At 44.1% G+C, this 17,457-nt stretch overlaps 1 protein-coding gene across 1 annotated transcript in view; it reads right to left on the minus strand.

Annotated features, from left to right (window-relative positions):
- ATP13A4 (ATPase 13A4) overlaps nucleotides 1–17,457 on the minus strand; it is a 153,130-nt gene that overhangs the window by 109,149 nt on the left and 26,524 nt on the right. The window contains 1 exon segment of the mRNA XM_021070062.1: nucleotides 544–717. Within this exon segment, the coding sequence (XP_020925721.1) occupies nucleotides 544–717 (174 nt within the window).

A 17,457-nucleotide genomic window follows, 5' to 3' on the forward strand; every position in this document is an offset into this window, starting at 1 on the left:
GAAGAGTGTAAACATTGTAGCCTGTAGCTTGACTTAACTACTTCACACTACCTATTACTTTTAGCTATTAATACAGTTATTCCTTATTCCAGGGTTCACTAAAATCACAATTGCACACGGTGGTGGATGGAATGATTGGCCAGGGGGGACCTGTTCTATAGCACAGGGAATGTTACCCAATAATTTGTGATGGTCTACATGGGGAAAGAATCTGAAAAAGAATGGATGTGCATACACGTACAACTGAGTCATTTTGTGGTTCAGCAGAAATGATCACAACAGCATAAATATACTTCAACAAAACTTTTTTTAAAAAGTGTCAAAACAAACAAACAAAAAGAACAACCTTTGAAACAGGTCTTCTCATGAAATTCCATCAAATACAAGGTATTGAATTCTTGGTAAATAAAAGTAGGGCTGTGATGGAGCCCGAGGCTGGACCGTCCAGCTGACACCTGCCTTGTACTCATCTCCCCACAACCATCCCATAATAAGAGGTCCAGGAAAAAGGGCCGCCAGGTACATCAGCAGGTACACACTTACTGTTGTCCTCAGCAACACGACGTCTGCCTCTTGCAAGGAACACGGGATGCAATTTGCCCACACGTGCCAAGCAGGTCTCCAGTAAAACACCAAGGGGAGGATACCAAAGGAGAAGACGTATCCAGCAAGGCAGAGGGTTTTCCGGCAGCTTTGAGTCCGGTAGCCAAATATCTCCTGGGGCAGAATCAAAATGACCCCGAACATTGGTTAAGCACAAGAAACAACCATGAACAAATTGGAATTGGGGCGATGTAACTGGTGGGGAAGAGGGGCAGAGAGTGAAGAAGCTGAGGAGGCTGAAGGGTTGAGAAAGTGGAGAAGAACCCCTGGCCAAGATCCTTCATGAGATGGGATCCCAGGCCTCCAAGAAGTTGTGAGCAAACAGGGAAAGCCAGTTGCTACAATTTCAGCATGTGGCTAGGGGCTACACTGTGCCAAACACTATACTATATGATATGTTATTTTGTTTCAGTCTCTCCAGCATCTCCTGATTATGATGCTATTACTCTCACTTCATAAATGATAAGGCTTAAGCTCAGAAAGGCTGAATGTAATGACTTATCCAAGTCCACACAGCTGGCACATTCTGCTGCCAAGATTCAAGTTCCCACTGTGGCTCAGAGAGTTAAGAACCCAACACTGACTCTATGAGGATGTGAGTTCAATCCCTGGCCTTGCTCAGCAGGGCCACAAGCTGCAGCACAGTTCATAGCCATGGCTCAGATCTGGTGTCACTGTGGCTGGCAGCTGCCACTCTGATTCAACCTCTAGCCCGGGAATTTCCATATGCCGCAGGTGCCCCCCTAAAAAGAAAAAAGATTCAAGCCCAGATCCATCAGCCTTCAGAACTTGAGCTTGATCCACAGCCTTCACAGATGTGACCATCAGCCACATGACCGAAGGGCTAGGTGACAGCAGCAATGATTCCCTTGGCTGGGGCCAGCGGCCGCATGGACCTTGAGTTTGGAGTCAGAATTTGGTGAAGGTGTTTGACCACCAAAGGATGAACAGCTGAATTCCAGCCTGCCTTTGGGGGCATGGGGTAGAGAGAGCTATGCATTTGCACCCTCCTCTCTCGTTTAGTAACCAAGAAGAATGTTATGTCAAGGGGGAAACCATAGAGACTACTTGGCTTATTTCAATTCATGCTTACTGAGCAGCTGCTAGGTGCATGAGGGGCTATGAGATCCTGGAGGTACAGATATGAACAAGGTGAGAGCCTGCCGTCGAATAAATCTATAATGTGGGCAAACTTTTTCCTTTCAAGTAAAGCCTGGGATAGAAGGGAAAACCACCCCTCATGTTTATGGCCTTAGCCACATCCCACAAAGCCATAGGTATACTTTATAAAACTGGTTATAATGGCTACAGTTGAGAAGAAGGAGCATGTCTGGGTTAAAAGCACACTCTCTGGACCAAGACGCATTGGGTTCAAAGTCCAGTTTTTGAACTAAGTGTGACCTTACTGGGTATGACCTTGAACATGGTCATTATTCCTCAGTTTGTCATCCATTACATGGGGGTGGTGATAAAATTATTGTGAAGTTTAAATAAGTTACTATGTGTAAGTGCTATGTAAGCATTTACTGCTGCTGCTGCTGCTACTATTTTACCATTTCTCCCAGCGTAGACCTGAAATTCTAGCCTGGGTTTATTGGCATTTAGATCTTAGGGTCAATAATTCTATTTTGTTAGAATTGCCTGTTAGGATAACAAGGGATCTGGAACAGGCAGCTTTAAATCCACCTACTTCTCTATCCCATTTGATAAAACTATATTATCATAAGAGTTTCTGTGATCCTTGACTGAAAGCTGCTTTCCACATGTAATTATTAGGTTTCTTCCTCTTATGAGCAGGGCATGCAGGTGCTGAATGGCTTCCTTCAGCAGTGTCCGCATCGGGCATGCCTTTGATAAAATGCTCGGGGGAAAAAAAGAAAAGAAAAAAGCTCTTGACTGACCTTATAAAGTAGGATGTCTATCTTGACACAAATACCCTTCTGTCTTACACCCAACCTGTTGCTCCCTCGACACCCCGGAAGCAATGCTTTGTTGGTCCCGTATCTATCGGGCAGGGGCCCAATCCTAACTTCTAGACCAGTCTTGGGTCCTTCTCACCATCTTTTCTCATGTGCTTTTCCTATGTTCCTACCCTTTGGAACAGACCCATTTCTACCCACCCTCCCTACCCAGCTAATTTCTCCTTTTTAAAAAAGATTCTTCCTAAAATCTTGCTTATTTGCCATTCAGTCAAGCCCCCCCCCAGTATGCTAGAGTTATGCCAGTTCTATAAGCACACATCTCCCTGTTACCACACATTCTTCCACCAGCTGCGCAATGAGAGCTCTCTGGAGTTTCCAAAGTGTCTCCATGGTCATTAGCAAAAAAGAGTAGGAATTATTACCTTTAATTTCTAGCTAAGAAAACTGGAATTTAAAGTTATTATAGTAACAGTTATTATTAACAACTAATGATTTGGAAACACTGATGGCCGCTAACATGGATGGAGCACTTACAAGTCTTTCACCAAGCACACTATACACAATCTTTCCCTTCATTGAAGCAGATTAAACATTTCCCAATGCACAATGTTTGTAAGTAACTCAGAAATGGGCATCCAGTCCAGAGCTTGGCAGCACATGGAAGCAGATGTGAGGTGACTGTTTCTACTCTAACGCTCTTCTTCATTTTGTTTTTAATTTTAGTTTGATTTAAGAAATGTTCTTCTACGTGTCCACCAAATAGCAGGCATGAGCTAGACACAGAGAGGAATGAGACAGTGTAGCCTCAAGAAGCTCATTAGTTTAAAGGGAACTCAAGACACACAAGAACAGATAAGATTAAATAAGATTAGAGCAATAAAAGGGTTATATAGAGAGGTGACAATATTAATTGTCATCTGAATGGAGTGCTTTTTCTTTTTCTTTTTTTTTTTTTTTTTTTTTGTCTCTTTGCCTTTTCTAGGGCCGCTCCCACGCATATGGAGGTTCCCAGGCTAGGGGTCCAATCGGAGCTATAGTTGCTGGCCTACACCACAGCCAGAGCAATGCCAGATCCGAGCCATGTCTGTGACCTACACCACAGCTCACAGCAACGCCAGATCCTTAACCCACTGAGCAAGGCCAGGGATTGAACCCACAACCTCATGGTTCCTAGTCAGATTCGTTAACCACTGAGCCATGACGGGAACTCCTGAATGCAGTGCTATTAAAAAATACAGAAACAACTTCTGGTAGACCAGATGTATTCCGGAGACCAGAAGTATTTCAGGAAAGCCACATGAACACCCCCTCATGATACCAGAATGTTACCCTAAGAGCTTGGTTGGTCTCAGCCTGAAGTCACAATAACAGTAGCTCATGACCCATAATCCATTGCCAAATTTTCAGTAGAAAAGCTGGAATATTGTGGACAGGGAATGTTCAGTTATTGCTTGTTGAAATGAGCTGAACTGTATGGACTTGAATTGAATTGTATTGCAGGGACTATTCATAGATCTTAGGTTTGAAATTGCAAAAATGAGTGCAGTGCTCTTTCTTATCGCCCCATAGCAATTTTCTCCCTTCATAATGAGTGCCTTCCTTGTCCATGAAAATGCTCCAAGGAACTGTCCCTGCCACCCGGCATTCCACCCAACCTCTCTTCCCACAAAAGGAGTCAATCACCCCCCAAAAAACTGTTGGGAAAATGTCCAAAGAATCTTACCCTCATGGCAGTCTACATGCACTGCAGAATAGCACACTGTCCCTTTCTTTATTTCCCTCCAACCCACAGGTTCTCCTCCTCCCTTTGTCCCTGGGTATCTATGTCCTTTGCACCCCTAAGGTCTTAAAGTCTGACTTCCAGATATACAGACCTTCTCCCTTGCACAGCCTCTATATCAAGAAGTCAGTGGTCTCTGAAGCAATGGTCTAAATTACCAGCCAAGAGAATCTACATACCCTCTCTTCTCTCTCTCTCTCTCACACACACACTCACACACACCCCCACACACAGAGCTCCATAGATACTCAGTGGGTTCCCAGAGTCTAGAAAAGATCCTACCCTAGAGGGCTCATAAGACTAAATCAAGACTGGGAGTTTCCATCATGGAGCAGCAGAAACGAATCTGACTAGGAACCATGAGGTTTCAGGTTTGATCCCTGGCCTCACTCAGTGGGTTAAGGATCTGGCATTGCCGTGAGCTGTGGTGTAGGTTGCCGATGCGGCTTGGATCCTGCATTGCTGTGGCTGTGGTGTAGACCAGTAGCTGCAGCTCCAATTTGACCCCTAGCCTGGGAACTTCCATATGCCACGGCCCTAAAAAGAAAAAAGAAAAAAAAAAAAAAAACTAAGTCAAGACTGATCTTTCAGAATTTACACTCTGTTGGTGACCTTGGGGCCTGGCCCTAGGTAAGCACCTAGAAGTGTGAAGACAGGAAATGCAGCACATGGAAATGCAGGGAGGGTCAAAGGGTGACAAGAGCAGAGCAGTGGCTCCAAGAAGTTCCCTCAGGTAATGTCACCACCTGGGCCCACTGAGGCCTGAGCATGGCTCTCAGCCTTCGAGTCCCAGAGACTGCCAGCAGAACAGCTCTCACAGAGAGGACTCAAGTTAGCCAGCTCTCAGAGAGTCTCAGTGTCAAGTGAGTGAGGGAGAGGCATCTGCCTTACCCTGACCAGATAAACACACGTGCAGGTATTAAGAGTTTGTTCTTTTCCCATCGGCACCACCTCCACAGATGTGATTGTCCTCCTTATGGAGCCCTGTGCAAGCATAGTACTTAAACTGGGCTCTGAATCTTCTCTGACTAATTCTCTCACCCTGATGGACATGCCTTCTTTAAACATATTCAATCAATGACAGTCAAATCCTGTTGGCCTGGGAGCCACTTACTCTCTTTAAGACAATTTTGCATTTCTCTACTGGCTTCATTAAATATTTGAAAGTTTAAGTGATTCATTTTTTAAAAGTTTACCTCCCGAAAGATATTCTCTTTTCCCTTATTTCCAAATGTTGAGCGAGCGTGAAGAGAAGGCTTTGCTACAACTTCCGTGCACTACAACACATTGTGCTAAAGGAATGCAGTTCCCCTCACTGCTGAGCTTAACCACACACCCTATTCAAATGTCTGCCTTAGTCGTTTCCTGTTTGCCACTCTTTTTGTGCTAAAGAATGATTTCTTACGTGTCCTCTAAGTTAATTTAACTTCATCCCGGGGAGGAATTCTCATTCTGAATGACCTCATCCAAAAATATTAAACTGGAGGTTCAAAAAGAATGGCTGCAGACAGGTGTCTTTTTGGCCCCCTAAGTATTTCTTAAAACTTAGCTTGGTCCTCCAGTTATTTTAACATAAATTTTCTACCTTTTCTTTAAAATAAATCAGAAATCATTACTGTACAGTACCCACCTTCTTGCCCTGAAAGAATCAACTGAGAGCACCAAGATATACGTCCAAAGTAGCCCAGGAACTAACTCAACACCATCCAGCGAGAGAAAGGATGAGGCAGTGTGGTGTGTTCACACAACAAGATCTGCTACAGTAGACAAATCAGCTCCCAGCGTCACCCAAGAGTAGGAATGACTTTTAGTTACATAACGGTAAGTGAAAAGAGTCAGCACAAAGGATTACATCAGCATGAAGGGGAGGATGTGGGATGGATGAGGAGCTTGAGGTTGGTAGATGCAAACTTATTATATTTAGAATGGATGAGCAATGAGATCCTGCTGTACAGCACAGAGAACTATATCCAATCTCATGGGATAGAGCTTGATGGAAGATAGTATGAGAAAAAGAATGTATATACATGTATGACATTTCTGTACAGCAGAAATTGACACAACACTGGAAATCAACTATAATTTAAAAAAAGAGAAATGAACTTAACTGCAAAAAAAAAAACCAACTAAAATTTTAAAACTATGTTTAGGATACACTTAGAAAAAGAAACCTACATATAAAGGAAAGCAAGGGAATGATGACAGTTGGGCTTCGAAGCCTGCACTTGCCCAGCTACTAGACTGAAGAAAGAACCTGGAGTCAGCAATGGAAACATCAGATCTTACGTGTCTGAAGCAAAGTCCAGGAGTGACACCCCACTGTGTGCAGATGTCGGTGGGCAGGACAGGGCTGCTGTCTTTGATCCTGGGGTGGGAAAGGGGGGGCTGCAGGGGAGGGTACCAGTTATAGAGGGAATTGACGTCAGGTTGGCTCATTGGTTACCGTGGGAACTAGAAGAGGGGCACACCCCTCACCACCCATTTGATAAGAACAGACACTAGCTGGAGTTCCCGTTGTGGCTCAGTGGTTAATGAATCCGACTAGGAACCATGAGGTTGCGGGTTTGATCCCTGGCCTTGCTCAGTGGTTTAAGGATCCAGCGTTGCCATGGCTGTGGTGTAGGTAGCAGAGCTGTGGTGTGGGTCACAGATGCGGCTCGGATCCTGGTTGCTGTGGCTCTGGCATAGGCCGGTGGCTACAGCTCCCATTAGACCCCTAGCCTGGGAACCTCCATATACCGTGGGAGCAGCTCAAGAAAAGGCAAAAAGCCAAAAAAAAAAAAAAAGAACAGACACTAGCTGAGGCCTGGGGCAAGTTTTGAGCCACGTCAGGCATGTGAGTAGGGTGTAGGTGAAGCAAGCACTGGTCTAGGAGGGGATGTGCAGAGAGCAAGAGAACAGCCATCTTGATTTGCCTGACCATACAATGACCATGTGGTATGGGACGATGGTTATTTGTATTGGGGCAAGGCAAGAAAAGAGGGGCCACACTGTTAAATGTAGGTAATCGTCAAAATTGTAGCTTTTGGTTGGGGGGGTTCATCACATTACTATAAGGAATTAATTACATGACTAAATTAATGGAATACAGCATCAGCATGGACCAAGAATGAATGTGTCATGAACCAAGGACTATGGACTATCTAATTGTGAGCACCTGAAGCCTTGGGGAAAAAAGGAAGCATCAGCCAGAGTGAGAGATGCCCCCTCTTTAAATGAGCAGACACTCCCTACTTCCCATGGTCTCTGTCCTGCCTTGTCTTTTCCCCAACACTGTGGTCTATGTCAGCTTCTGTTTCTCATCTCATACGAGGGTTGCTCTTTGGAGCTGCAACCTCTCTCTGGAGGTCAGGGGTTGTCAACCAGCAGTGATTCTGTCCCCTCAGGGGACATGTGGCAATGACCAGAGACATTTCAGGTCCCTCTCAACTGGGTGAGAGACAATATGGACATCTGATGGGTAGAGGCTAGGGATGCTGCTAAACATCCTACAATGCAGAGGACTGCTGCCCTCAAACCTCTACCCCAAAAACTGATCTGGCCCCAAAGAGTGCCAAGATCAAGGTGCTTGCTGTGGGCATTTGAGTTTCCCCCACCCAAGCAGGTCTCTAGGTCCTAGAGCCTGGGATTGCATCCTCAGCACCCAGAGGACAACTAGAAAATTTTGATATTGAAATTGATTGTAAACAAGGATATGAACTTAATGCCAAATGACCGCTAAGGTCAGTAGCGATCACAGCAACTCACTTTGCAGACAAGGAAACTGAGGAAACTAGGAGAGAAAGCCACCTGCCCAGAAGGACTGTGTCCATCTCCCGCCCCTGCCTGAGCCGCTCCACCTCTACCTCACGCTGCCCCAGCCTTCAGGACATTTCTTCTAACTCGTCCAGCCCTTTCCTGCCTCAGGATCTTCCCATGGCTGGCTGCTTCTCATCCTTTTATGTCTCCTTCAAATGTGTCCTTCTCAGAGAGGGCTTAGCCCATCTCCTAGATAATTATAAGCCCCCTCTCTCTCAGGCACCTTTATACTACTTTTCTGGCATTTTCACAACTAGCCATTAATATATATATATATTGCTTTTCTAACTCTTCCTCCCTTCTGCCCCCACTGCAAGGCTTTAAGTTCTGTCCATTTTGGTTCCATTCAAGTTTGTTTCCTCTGATACTCTTTACCCAACACCTAGTACATTATGTGCACGCAGTAGGCACTGAATGAATAAATTACAAATGAGTGATTGTATTGAAGGAAAGAAAATAAGGAAGGAGAAGGAAGGAAGGATTGAGAGAGAGAGAGAGGAAATAAAAATTAATAAACCCTACATTCCTGGTCCTATCCCAAGAAGTCTAACTGTATTCTCCTTTTGGACATTCTAAAAATTCAGTCAATGCACTGGGATTAAAAAAAAAAAAAAGAAAGAAAGAAAGAAGAAAGAAGGAAAGAAAGAAGAAGGAAAGAAAGAAGAAAGAAGGAAAGGAAGGAAGGAAGGAAAGAAGGAAGGAAGGAAGGAAGAAAAAAGAAAGAAGAGTTCCCGTCGTGGCTCAGTGGTTAACAAATCTGACTAGGAACCATTAGGTTGTGGGCTTGATCCCTGGCCTTGCTCCGTGGGTTAAGGATCCGGCATTGCCGTGAGTGTGTTGTAGATCGCAGACACAGCTGGGAACTCTTGTTGCTGTGACTCTGGCGTAGGCCGGCAGCTACGGCTCTGATTGGACCCTAGCCTGGGAACCTCCATGTACCACAGGAGCAGCCCTAGAAAAGGCAAATGAAGACCAAAAAAAAAAAGGAAAGAAAGAAAGAAAAAAGGAGGCATAAGCAATCCCCAGATACTGCTCTGTGCCTTGGGTCATTAAGAAACATTAACCATTATCATTACCTTACACTTGAATTAATCTCTAAGGCAAGTTTTCTTGAACAAGTGCTTTTTCTTTTTCTTCTTATAGTCTGTCCCCAGGAGTTGAAAGATGTTAAGGATAAGACTGAGCTTCCCAAACTCCTCATCTTCAACAGAGACAAACCAAGGCCTGGCCTGGAGGAGAGACACTGATTGGGACACCTGCCTCCAGGCTCCTGCTCTGGACCGAAAGGAGGTGTCTTTACAACTACCTTTGCGTGAGCTGTGTTAATTTCCCAGTCTTTGAAATTACAAGAATTTTTGTTTTGTTTTGTTTATTTTGCTTTTTAGGGCCGTACCCGAGGCATTTGGAAGTTCCCAGGCTAGGCGTCAAATCGGAGCTACAGCTGCTGGCCTACGCCGCAGCCCCAGCAACGCCAGCTCTGAGCCGCATCTGTAACCTATGCTGCAGCTTATGGCAATGCCAGATCCGTAATCCTGAGTGAGGCCAGGGATTGAACCTGCATCCTCATGGATACTAGCTCTATTCTTAACCCACTGAGCCACAATGGGAACTCCCAAGAAAATTATTTTTAGCATATATAAAGTAACACTCTGCAATAATAACCACTTAACCACTAAGTCTTATTTTCCATTCATATTGTTGACACCCATTGTGTGGTATCAAGCCTGAGCCTAGAGGGGACCTTGGGAATCCAGTGGCCTGACTGCCATTCACTGTCCTGTGGCAGAAGGTTAGAATGTCGCTCAACTCAATGACATTCCCCACTTTGGAATTTCACTTCCTTCCCCTTCCTGGCTTTGGGGTGCCTCCTCTCTAGCCACTGACTTCCAGTGGCCTGGTCAGCATTACCTCTATGACTGCTATAGGAAACAGCTGAATGACAGGGTCAGGCCCTAGAACCAAGGCACGCCTCCTAAAAACATTTAGTTGCTGCATCGCAGCATAAAGTCTTCAAGGTATCGTTGCTTAAGGTTGATTCAACTGCCTACTGTGCCTAAGGCCACAGGGAAGGTGGCTATGCTCGAGATAAATTTCCCACCCTCAAGGGGCTAACAGAGAGGTGACGGATTAAAGAACATGATTCGGGGCGGAAAACCTAAGTGTGATGTGAAAAGCACAGAGGAAGAAAAATGCTATCAATGTAAAATGCTAATGGTATCCTACCAAGATGATAATTAGGAATAGCTTGCCAGGAGAAGGGTTCCTTGAGGTGGACTTGGAGAGACTTGTGAGAACTTCAGTCCTTGGGAAAGGAGGGGAGGAGACAGGCCCTCCAAGTGAAAGAACTAGCCTTGAGCAAAGGTGCAGAATCTGGAAACATGGAAAGTAACATAGGACAAAATGTCAGCATAAGATTGGCGTCCTGTCGTGTCACAGTTAACCCCCTCCTGTATGACGAGGTAATGCATCCTTGGTTGGGATTTCAGGATTCTAGACCAAAACAGAGTTTGCTGAATCCTTAAAAGCTGCTCCTGGAATTCCTGCTGTGGCTCAGTGGGTTAAGAACCCGACGAGTATCCATGAGCACAGGCGTTTGGACTCTGGCCTCGCTCAGTGGGCTAAGGATCCGGCATGACCATAAGCTGAAGCATAGGTTGAGGATGTGGCTCAGATCCGGTGTGGCTGTGGCTAAGGTGCAAGCTGGCAGCGATGGCTCCAATTCAACCCCTAGCCTGGGAATACCCCATGGGTGCTGCCCTAAAAAAGACAACAGGGGGGAAAAAAAAAGGACAGGAACAAACAAAAGCTGCACCTACATTCCACAAGCAGCAAGCAGACCTCTCACAGCTTCCTTAAAGCTGGGGTCCTTGGGTGAACTCAGGGACAGAGGCCTCTGCCTATGGCCATTCTCTCTGGGCAGCTTTCTGGTTATGGAAGCAGGAAGAACAGATAGACTGGGAGCGTCAGTGTCCTTTGATCTACTCAGACTTTCTCCTCTGCCACCCAGAGGTCTGTCAGTCTGGGTTGTGGAAACTCCTCCTTGTCACACCAGTTGGCTGGCAGAAAAAGTCGCCTGTCCCTCCGGACAGCGTGTCCCACACCCTGTGGCTACATGTCTACCCAAACCTGGCTGAAGCTCATGAAAACACAGAGTTTGTGTGAACAACAACGTCTTATCATGCCCCAGTCACCCCATATATGGATTTTTCCATATTCTGCTCTAATCCTCACAAACCTACAAGGAAGGTAATATCAACAGTGGGTGAGAATTCTATCTGTTCGTGTTTCCTTTCGGACTTCTGCTTCGACATTCCTGAGGGATATAAGCCTACGGTTTGAATGCTCCTTTTTCAAGGAGCTTAAGGAAGGCTCCCCAGAGTCACCCAGCTGGTAGGTAACAGACAAAACTCTTTCCACCAAGAAGGCCGCCTCTCATGAAGATGTTCCTGCCCCCTCTCTCTGATAGTCTCACCTGGCAGGTGTCACGGGGGATAGTACTTGAACTTGCTGATTGTTCACATCTGAGCTAATGGATGCACCGGCCAGACAAGTTCTTAGGCTCCCCTTAAACAGGTTTTCACAAGCTTCAAACTGCAGAGGGAAAGGAAATAAGCAGGAGGGACTCCACCCAGCAACTTGACTGGTGGTGGTTTTGGCAGGCAACATCTTAATCTTCTGGGCTGGTCACCTTGGGTAAGAGGCATTTTCTAGGTTCCTGTGTGATGCTGCAAGGAAGCCTTCTCTTGCCAGGGATGTCTGAGGAGTCTAAGGCAGGTAGAGTTCGGATAGATCAGTACCTGGGACACCTTCCTGTCTTGGCAGCCTCCCCAAGGCCCAGGAGAAAGGTCCCAAACAGGGCAGAGCGGGGGGAAATGCCACATGTAACAGACACTGGGTTCCAGACCTGCTTCTGCCACTTGCTAACTTTATTATCTGGACATAACTAACCCACCTAAAAAGTAATATGAATGCCTACCTCAGAAAACTATTCTCAACAATGAAATGGAACAACAGTGGAGAAAGCGCTCTTCAAGGAGAAATTGTTCTTATCATGAGGGCCATCAGACTTGAGGTTGAATGATACACCCCCAGGGACACCCGGACATGGCTGCCCCTTGCTTATCACTCAGATCTTAGCTTCCCTGATCACAGTCATTCTCTTCCTAACATCCTTTTTAAATCTCTGCGAGCCCTGTCTTTATTGGGTATTTTTCTCATTTTTTTTAAATGATCTGTTCCTAGGATGTAAGTTTCACAAGCATAGAGCTGCGGTCTGTGTTCATTGCTGGATCCCTGGCACATAGTAGAATAGTTCTGGGAACATAATAGGCCCACTAATATTTTTCTGAGTGAACAAATGGCTCCCATTTCATTGTTAAATGTTACTAGACTGGTAAAGCAGAGAGGCCAAAAATGTTTACCAACATTAGCATGTGAGAATCTTAGCAAACACCCAGTCAAACATTATTTTCCAGAGAAGAAATCTAAGCTTTTAGGAGACTTAGCTAACAAGGGCACAGAGAGAGAGAGAGAGAGAGAGAGATCATAGGGAAACTAACAATCTCCTTCCAAAGTCAGACTTCCGCTCTTGGATCAATGGAGAATTTATCTTGACAATAGATTGTATCCGCAAGGATTTTTTATTTGTCTCTATCCCCCAGGTATTATGATGTGTTATTTACCATAGGATTTTCGAAAATGAAAGAGGGAGAAGTAGATTATCTCAACTCTGAGAGAGGGAAGGGTCAGAGATGATCTGAACTGGCATTTCTTTCACACGAGGAAGCTCCCACACCTCTGGTGACCCAAACTCTACGTCTTGGGAGAGCCTGTTTCATTTCCAGACAACCTTACTCATTATTACACCATGTGCCAGACACTGGGCTAAAGCCCAGAAGGTGGTGCCCTGTGTCCCCCACCTACTCACCACACACGCACACACAAACATGTCTCTCCCAGCCAGAACTCCATTTCTCTCTGTCCAAACAACATAAAATCAGTATAAATATATCACTCTTCCAGTCCAAGTTTATGCCTAAACAAGGGCTTGTGTAACTAAAAATGATTTTGAAAACTACTGTATTTATTACCAAGCTCTCTTGTTGAGATGGGCAGAAATCTTTTCCATATAGTGGCAACAGGTGGAAAGCTTTCCTTGAACAATAGTGGTTATCCTTTTTTAGAACGAAGAGCCCTTTTTTAACATTGCTGGTGAGAGATAAGTTGTTAAAAACCACTTTGGAAAGGAGCTGGGCATTCTAGAGCAAGGTTAAAAGTATGCACATGGTGTGATCCAGCAATTCCACCAAGAACCTTCTCTACAGAAATGTGTGTGCATGTGGACCAGGAGGCACAAATAAGAAAAAGGCAAGTCTTGAAACCACCCAAAACAATGCCCATCAACAATGAAACTGACTTCTTTGAAGTGTCATCTTACAATGATATATTCTGACACAAATAATGAAAATGGATAAACCATCATTTTATGCAGCAATGTGGATACAGCTCACAAATAAGCAGAAGAAGCAAAACACAAAAGAATATAATCACTATGATTTCGAGCATACTAAGTTCAAATATATTGCTATGGAATGCATCCATGGTTAGAAAAAATATTTTTTAAAGGCAGGAAAATGATAATTAAGGAAGTCAGGTAAGAGGCTACTTCTACATCAGCTTGGGGCAACAGAGATGAGTTATAGTTGAGGAGGGCTCCAGGAAAACATCTTGAATACCAGCAGTGATCTATCACCTGACTCAGGCAATGACCCTGTGGGTTTCAATTTATAATTAAATGGTTGTATATATTTTTGCACATTTATTTGACAGTTTTTGAAAGGCTTCACACTCTCAAATGATTGAGTTCTCCTTTTGCGTATGGAAGCTGTCAATGCTTATTGGGCATACAAATCCTTGGACCCATAGCAATAACCCTAAGACCTATTGAGAGTCATGGCCAATGGTCAGGTTTGCAACTACTGATGTAGGGGGTGGGGAAGCACTGGCTTGGAAATGGGGAAGAAGGCGCTCTAGTCAGAACTGTCAGTCTATTCAATAATCCCTTTTCTTTCTCTGGGCCCTGGTTTCACCCTCTGTAACAGAGGGGGTAGAATTATATGAATGATTGAGTCCCTCTAAATTTTCATACCTGTAGTTCTCATAACAATAGGAACCTCATGAATATCACCCAAGTGCCTGTCAGCTTGCAGTTCCGTCATAAGTACACAACTCAGGTCATAAATCTCTTCCATGGAGATGCTGGTTTCAAAGCTGCCCACATGGCCTTCAATCAACCTTCAACATTTTTCATTTTTTTTTTTTTTGAGGGTGGTTTCTATTGCATCATTTGTGCAAACTTGTCACCAACATATCATGCAGACCATCTGCTTGAGACCATCAGACAGCCTTCTGGAAGAGGGAGCATGCCCCATACAGGATGGCCTCTCCATGCCTGGCCCTGAGAATGGGAGCTGGCATGCCACCAGGGGACTTCCTGGCCACTGTGCCATATTCCTCAACTGAGCATCAGAATTCCTCAGTATGACGGGACTACATGATTCATTTCCTTAACTGGTATTCAAAACTGAGCACCACCTTGGGTAAAATTTCTCACAACTCTGTAGGATGGCACCATCAAGCCATGATGCATGATTCTGGTTTCGACTGACAGGAAAGAGGCCTCCTAATCTGGCAGAGAATTTTAAGCAAATGGACCAAAGTGGCAGGTGATGAGATCAGGACAGGTGATAGGGAAATGAGTGACCCAATAAAAATGGAAAATTGTTTGAGAGAACGGCAGACTATGAGGGAAACCAGAATTTCTACCTTTTTGCTGCACCCAATTAAAGGGTAATTCGGGACATTAAATGCTAGGCCAGATAGTTATGACATCCTCTCAGGGTTTTTTTTTTTTTTAAGGGTCGCACCTGCAGCATATGGAAGTTCTCAGGTTAGGGGTAGAATCAGAGCTACAGCTGCCAGCCTACACCACAGCCACAGCAACGGTGGATCCTTAACTCACTGAACAAGGCCAGGGACTGAACCCACATCCTCATGGATCCTAGTCAGGTTCGTTACCGGTGGAGCCGCAAAGGGAGTTCCAGTCCCAGGGTTTTGTTTTTTTAAATGCTTCTGTTACTACAGGAGCAAAACCTGTATATTTTAAAGATCAGAAAAGGAAAATACAAATAAAAACTTTACATTCCCACAACAGAGAGTACCACAGTAAATAACTTACTGCAGATATGTTGTTTCTTTTACCAAAATGAAACCACACTATAAATGCTCTTTTATGGTCTGTGTTTTCATTCACTCATCTCCATTTCTCCAGGTCAGTGAGTTTTGATCTCAACTAATACTCATATTACATTCAAATTTTTCTGGAGTTCCCTTTGTGGCTCAGCTGTTAACGAACTTGACTAGGATCCATGAGGATGCCGGTTCTATCTCTGACCTTGTTCAGTGGGTTAAGAATCCCACGTTGCCCTGAACTGTGGTGTAGGTCGCGCAGATGAGGCTCGGATCCTGCATTGCTGTGGCTTCAGCGTAGGCCAGCAGCTGTAGCTTGGCAACTTCCATACGCCATGGGTGCGGCCCTAAAAAGCAAAAAAAAGAAAAAAAATTCAAAATTTTCAATGGACACACTAATGTCAACTACAAATGACTTTTCCCAAATGGCTTAGCATTACTTTGTTTCTTAACCTAGATGATTGTTAATAAATATTTACCTTAGGAGTTCCCGTCGTGGCGCAGTGGTTAACGAATCCGACTAGAAACCATGAGGTTGCGGGTTCGGTCCCTGCCCTTGCTCAGTGGGTTAAGGATCCGGCGTTGCCGTGAGCTGTGGTGTAGGTTGCAGACGCGGCTCGGATCCCGCGTTGCTGTGGCTCTGGCGTAGGCCGGTGGCTACAGTTCCGATTCGACCCCTAGCCTGGGAACCTCCATATGCCGCGGGAGCGGCCCAAGAAATAGCAACAACAACAACAAAAATAAATAAATAAATAAATAAATAAATAAATATTTACCTTAGAATTATCCATTAATCTGTACAAAAATATTTCCTATGATTTTATATAGGTATTATATAATATTTAACAATAAAATAAAAGAGGAAATGTCACACACGCCTATAAGACCATCATACTTTTGCTGGTTCTTTTAATCTAGTTCTATCCCTATTCGATGATAATGCCTTAGGAACAACCAGTACTTCTGCAAGAATTCAAATGCTAATAGCTAAGTTCCCACTGATTTCAGATGTTATACAAAGACAACAAATGACCCAACATTCGGCTGCTTTTATTTTAATGAATCTTTTAAAGAAATAACATGTATCCCACAAAGAAAGAGTAAAAAAAAAAAATCCAAAGTTTTATCCATAAAGGACTTAATCATTTCACAATATATACATATGGCAATCATCATGTTGTATACCTTAAACTTATACAATGTTGTATACAATTGCATCTCGATAAAGCTGGGGGGAGAATAAAGTCTATAAGCAGCAAGAAAAAAATAACTTAATGTCTGTTTTGCTATTTTGCATTCTCATAAAAATGAAAGTGTGATTTCATGTCAGTTTAAGTTAAACAAAAGAAGGGATTTCCTTGGCACAGTGTTTCCAAATCTTTTTTCATACAATGACCCCCATGGAGAAAATGACAATATTTGTACAATGGAGATCAGATAAGTAGATGAGGCTACTTAAAGCTGGAGGGGATCAATATCTCTTCCTTCCTCTAAGAACCATTGTAATCCATCTGTACACCCCAATGCCATCCATGGCATACCAGTTGGGTCACCTTGCCTTATCCTATATTTATAACAAAACAATACTTTCTCTTATTTTCTGCAGTGAAGTCAGTGTCATAACAAGCAAAGTTGCACTTAAAATGAGTATGTCTGGTAACTACACACCATTCCTAGAAACATCCTCTGACCTACCAATATGCCTTTATTCCGGCAGGTTTTTTGTTTGTTTCTCACCTGCAAATGCCTGCTCCTACCTCATCGTTCCTTCCCCTGGAAAAAAAAAAGAAATCCTAGCAATCTTTAAAAGTACTTTACAGTAGAAATTGACAGAACACTGTAAATCAACTATAATAAAAAAATAATAATAAATTAATTAATCAATAGTACTATTGAGGAGTTCCTGCTGTGACCCAGTGAGTTAAGAATCTGACTGGAGTAGCTCAGTCGCTTCGGAGGTGTGGGTTTGATCCCCAGCCCAGTGCAGTGGGTTAAAGGATCCAGAGCTATTGCAGCTGTGGCATAGGTCAGAGCTGCAGCTTGTATTCAATCGCTGGCCCAGGAATTTCCATATGCTGTGGGTACAGCCATAAAAAAAAGTACTTT

Source organism: Sus scrofa, chromosome 13 (assembly GCF_000003025.6).
Source record: "Sus scrofa isolate TJ Tabasco breed Duroc chromosome 13, Sscrofa11.1, whole genome shotgun sequence".
Taxonomy (NCBI): Eukaryota; Metazoa; Chordata; class Mammalia; order Artiodactyla; family Suidae; genus Sus; species Sus scrofa.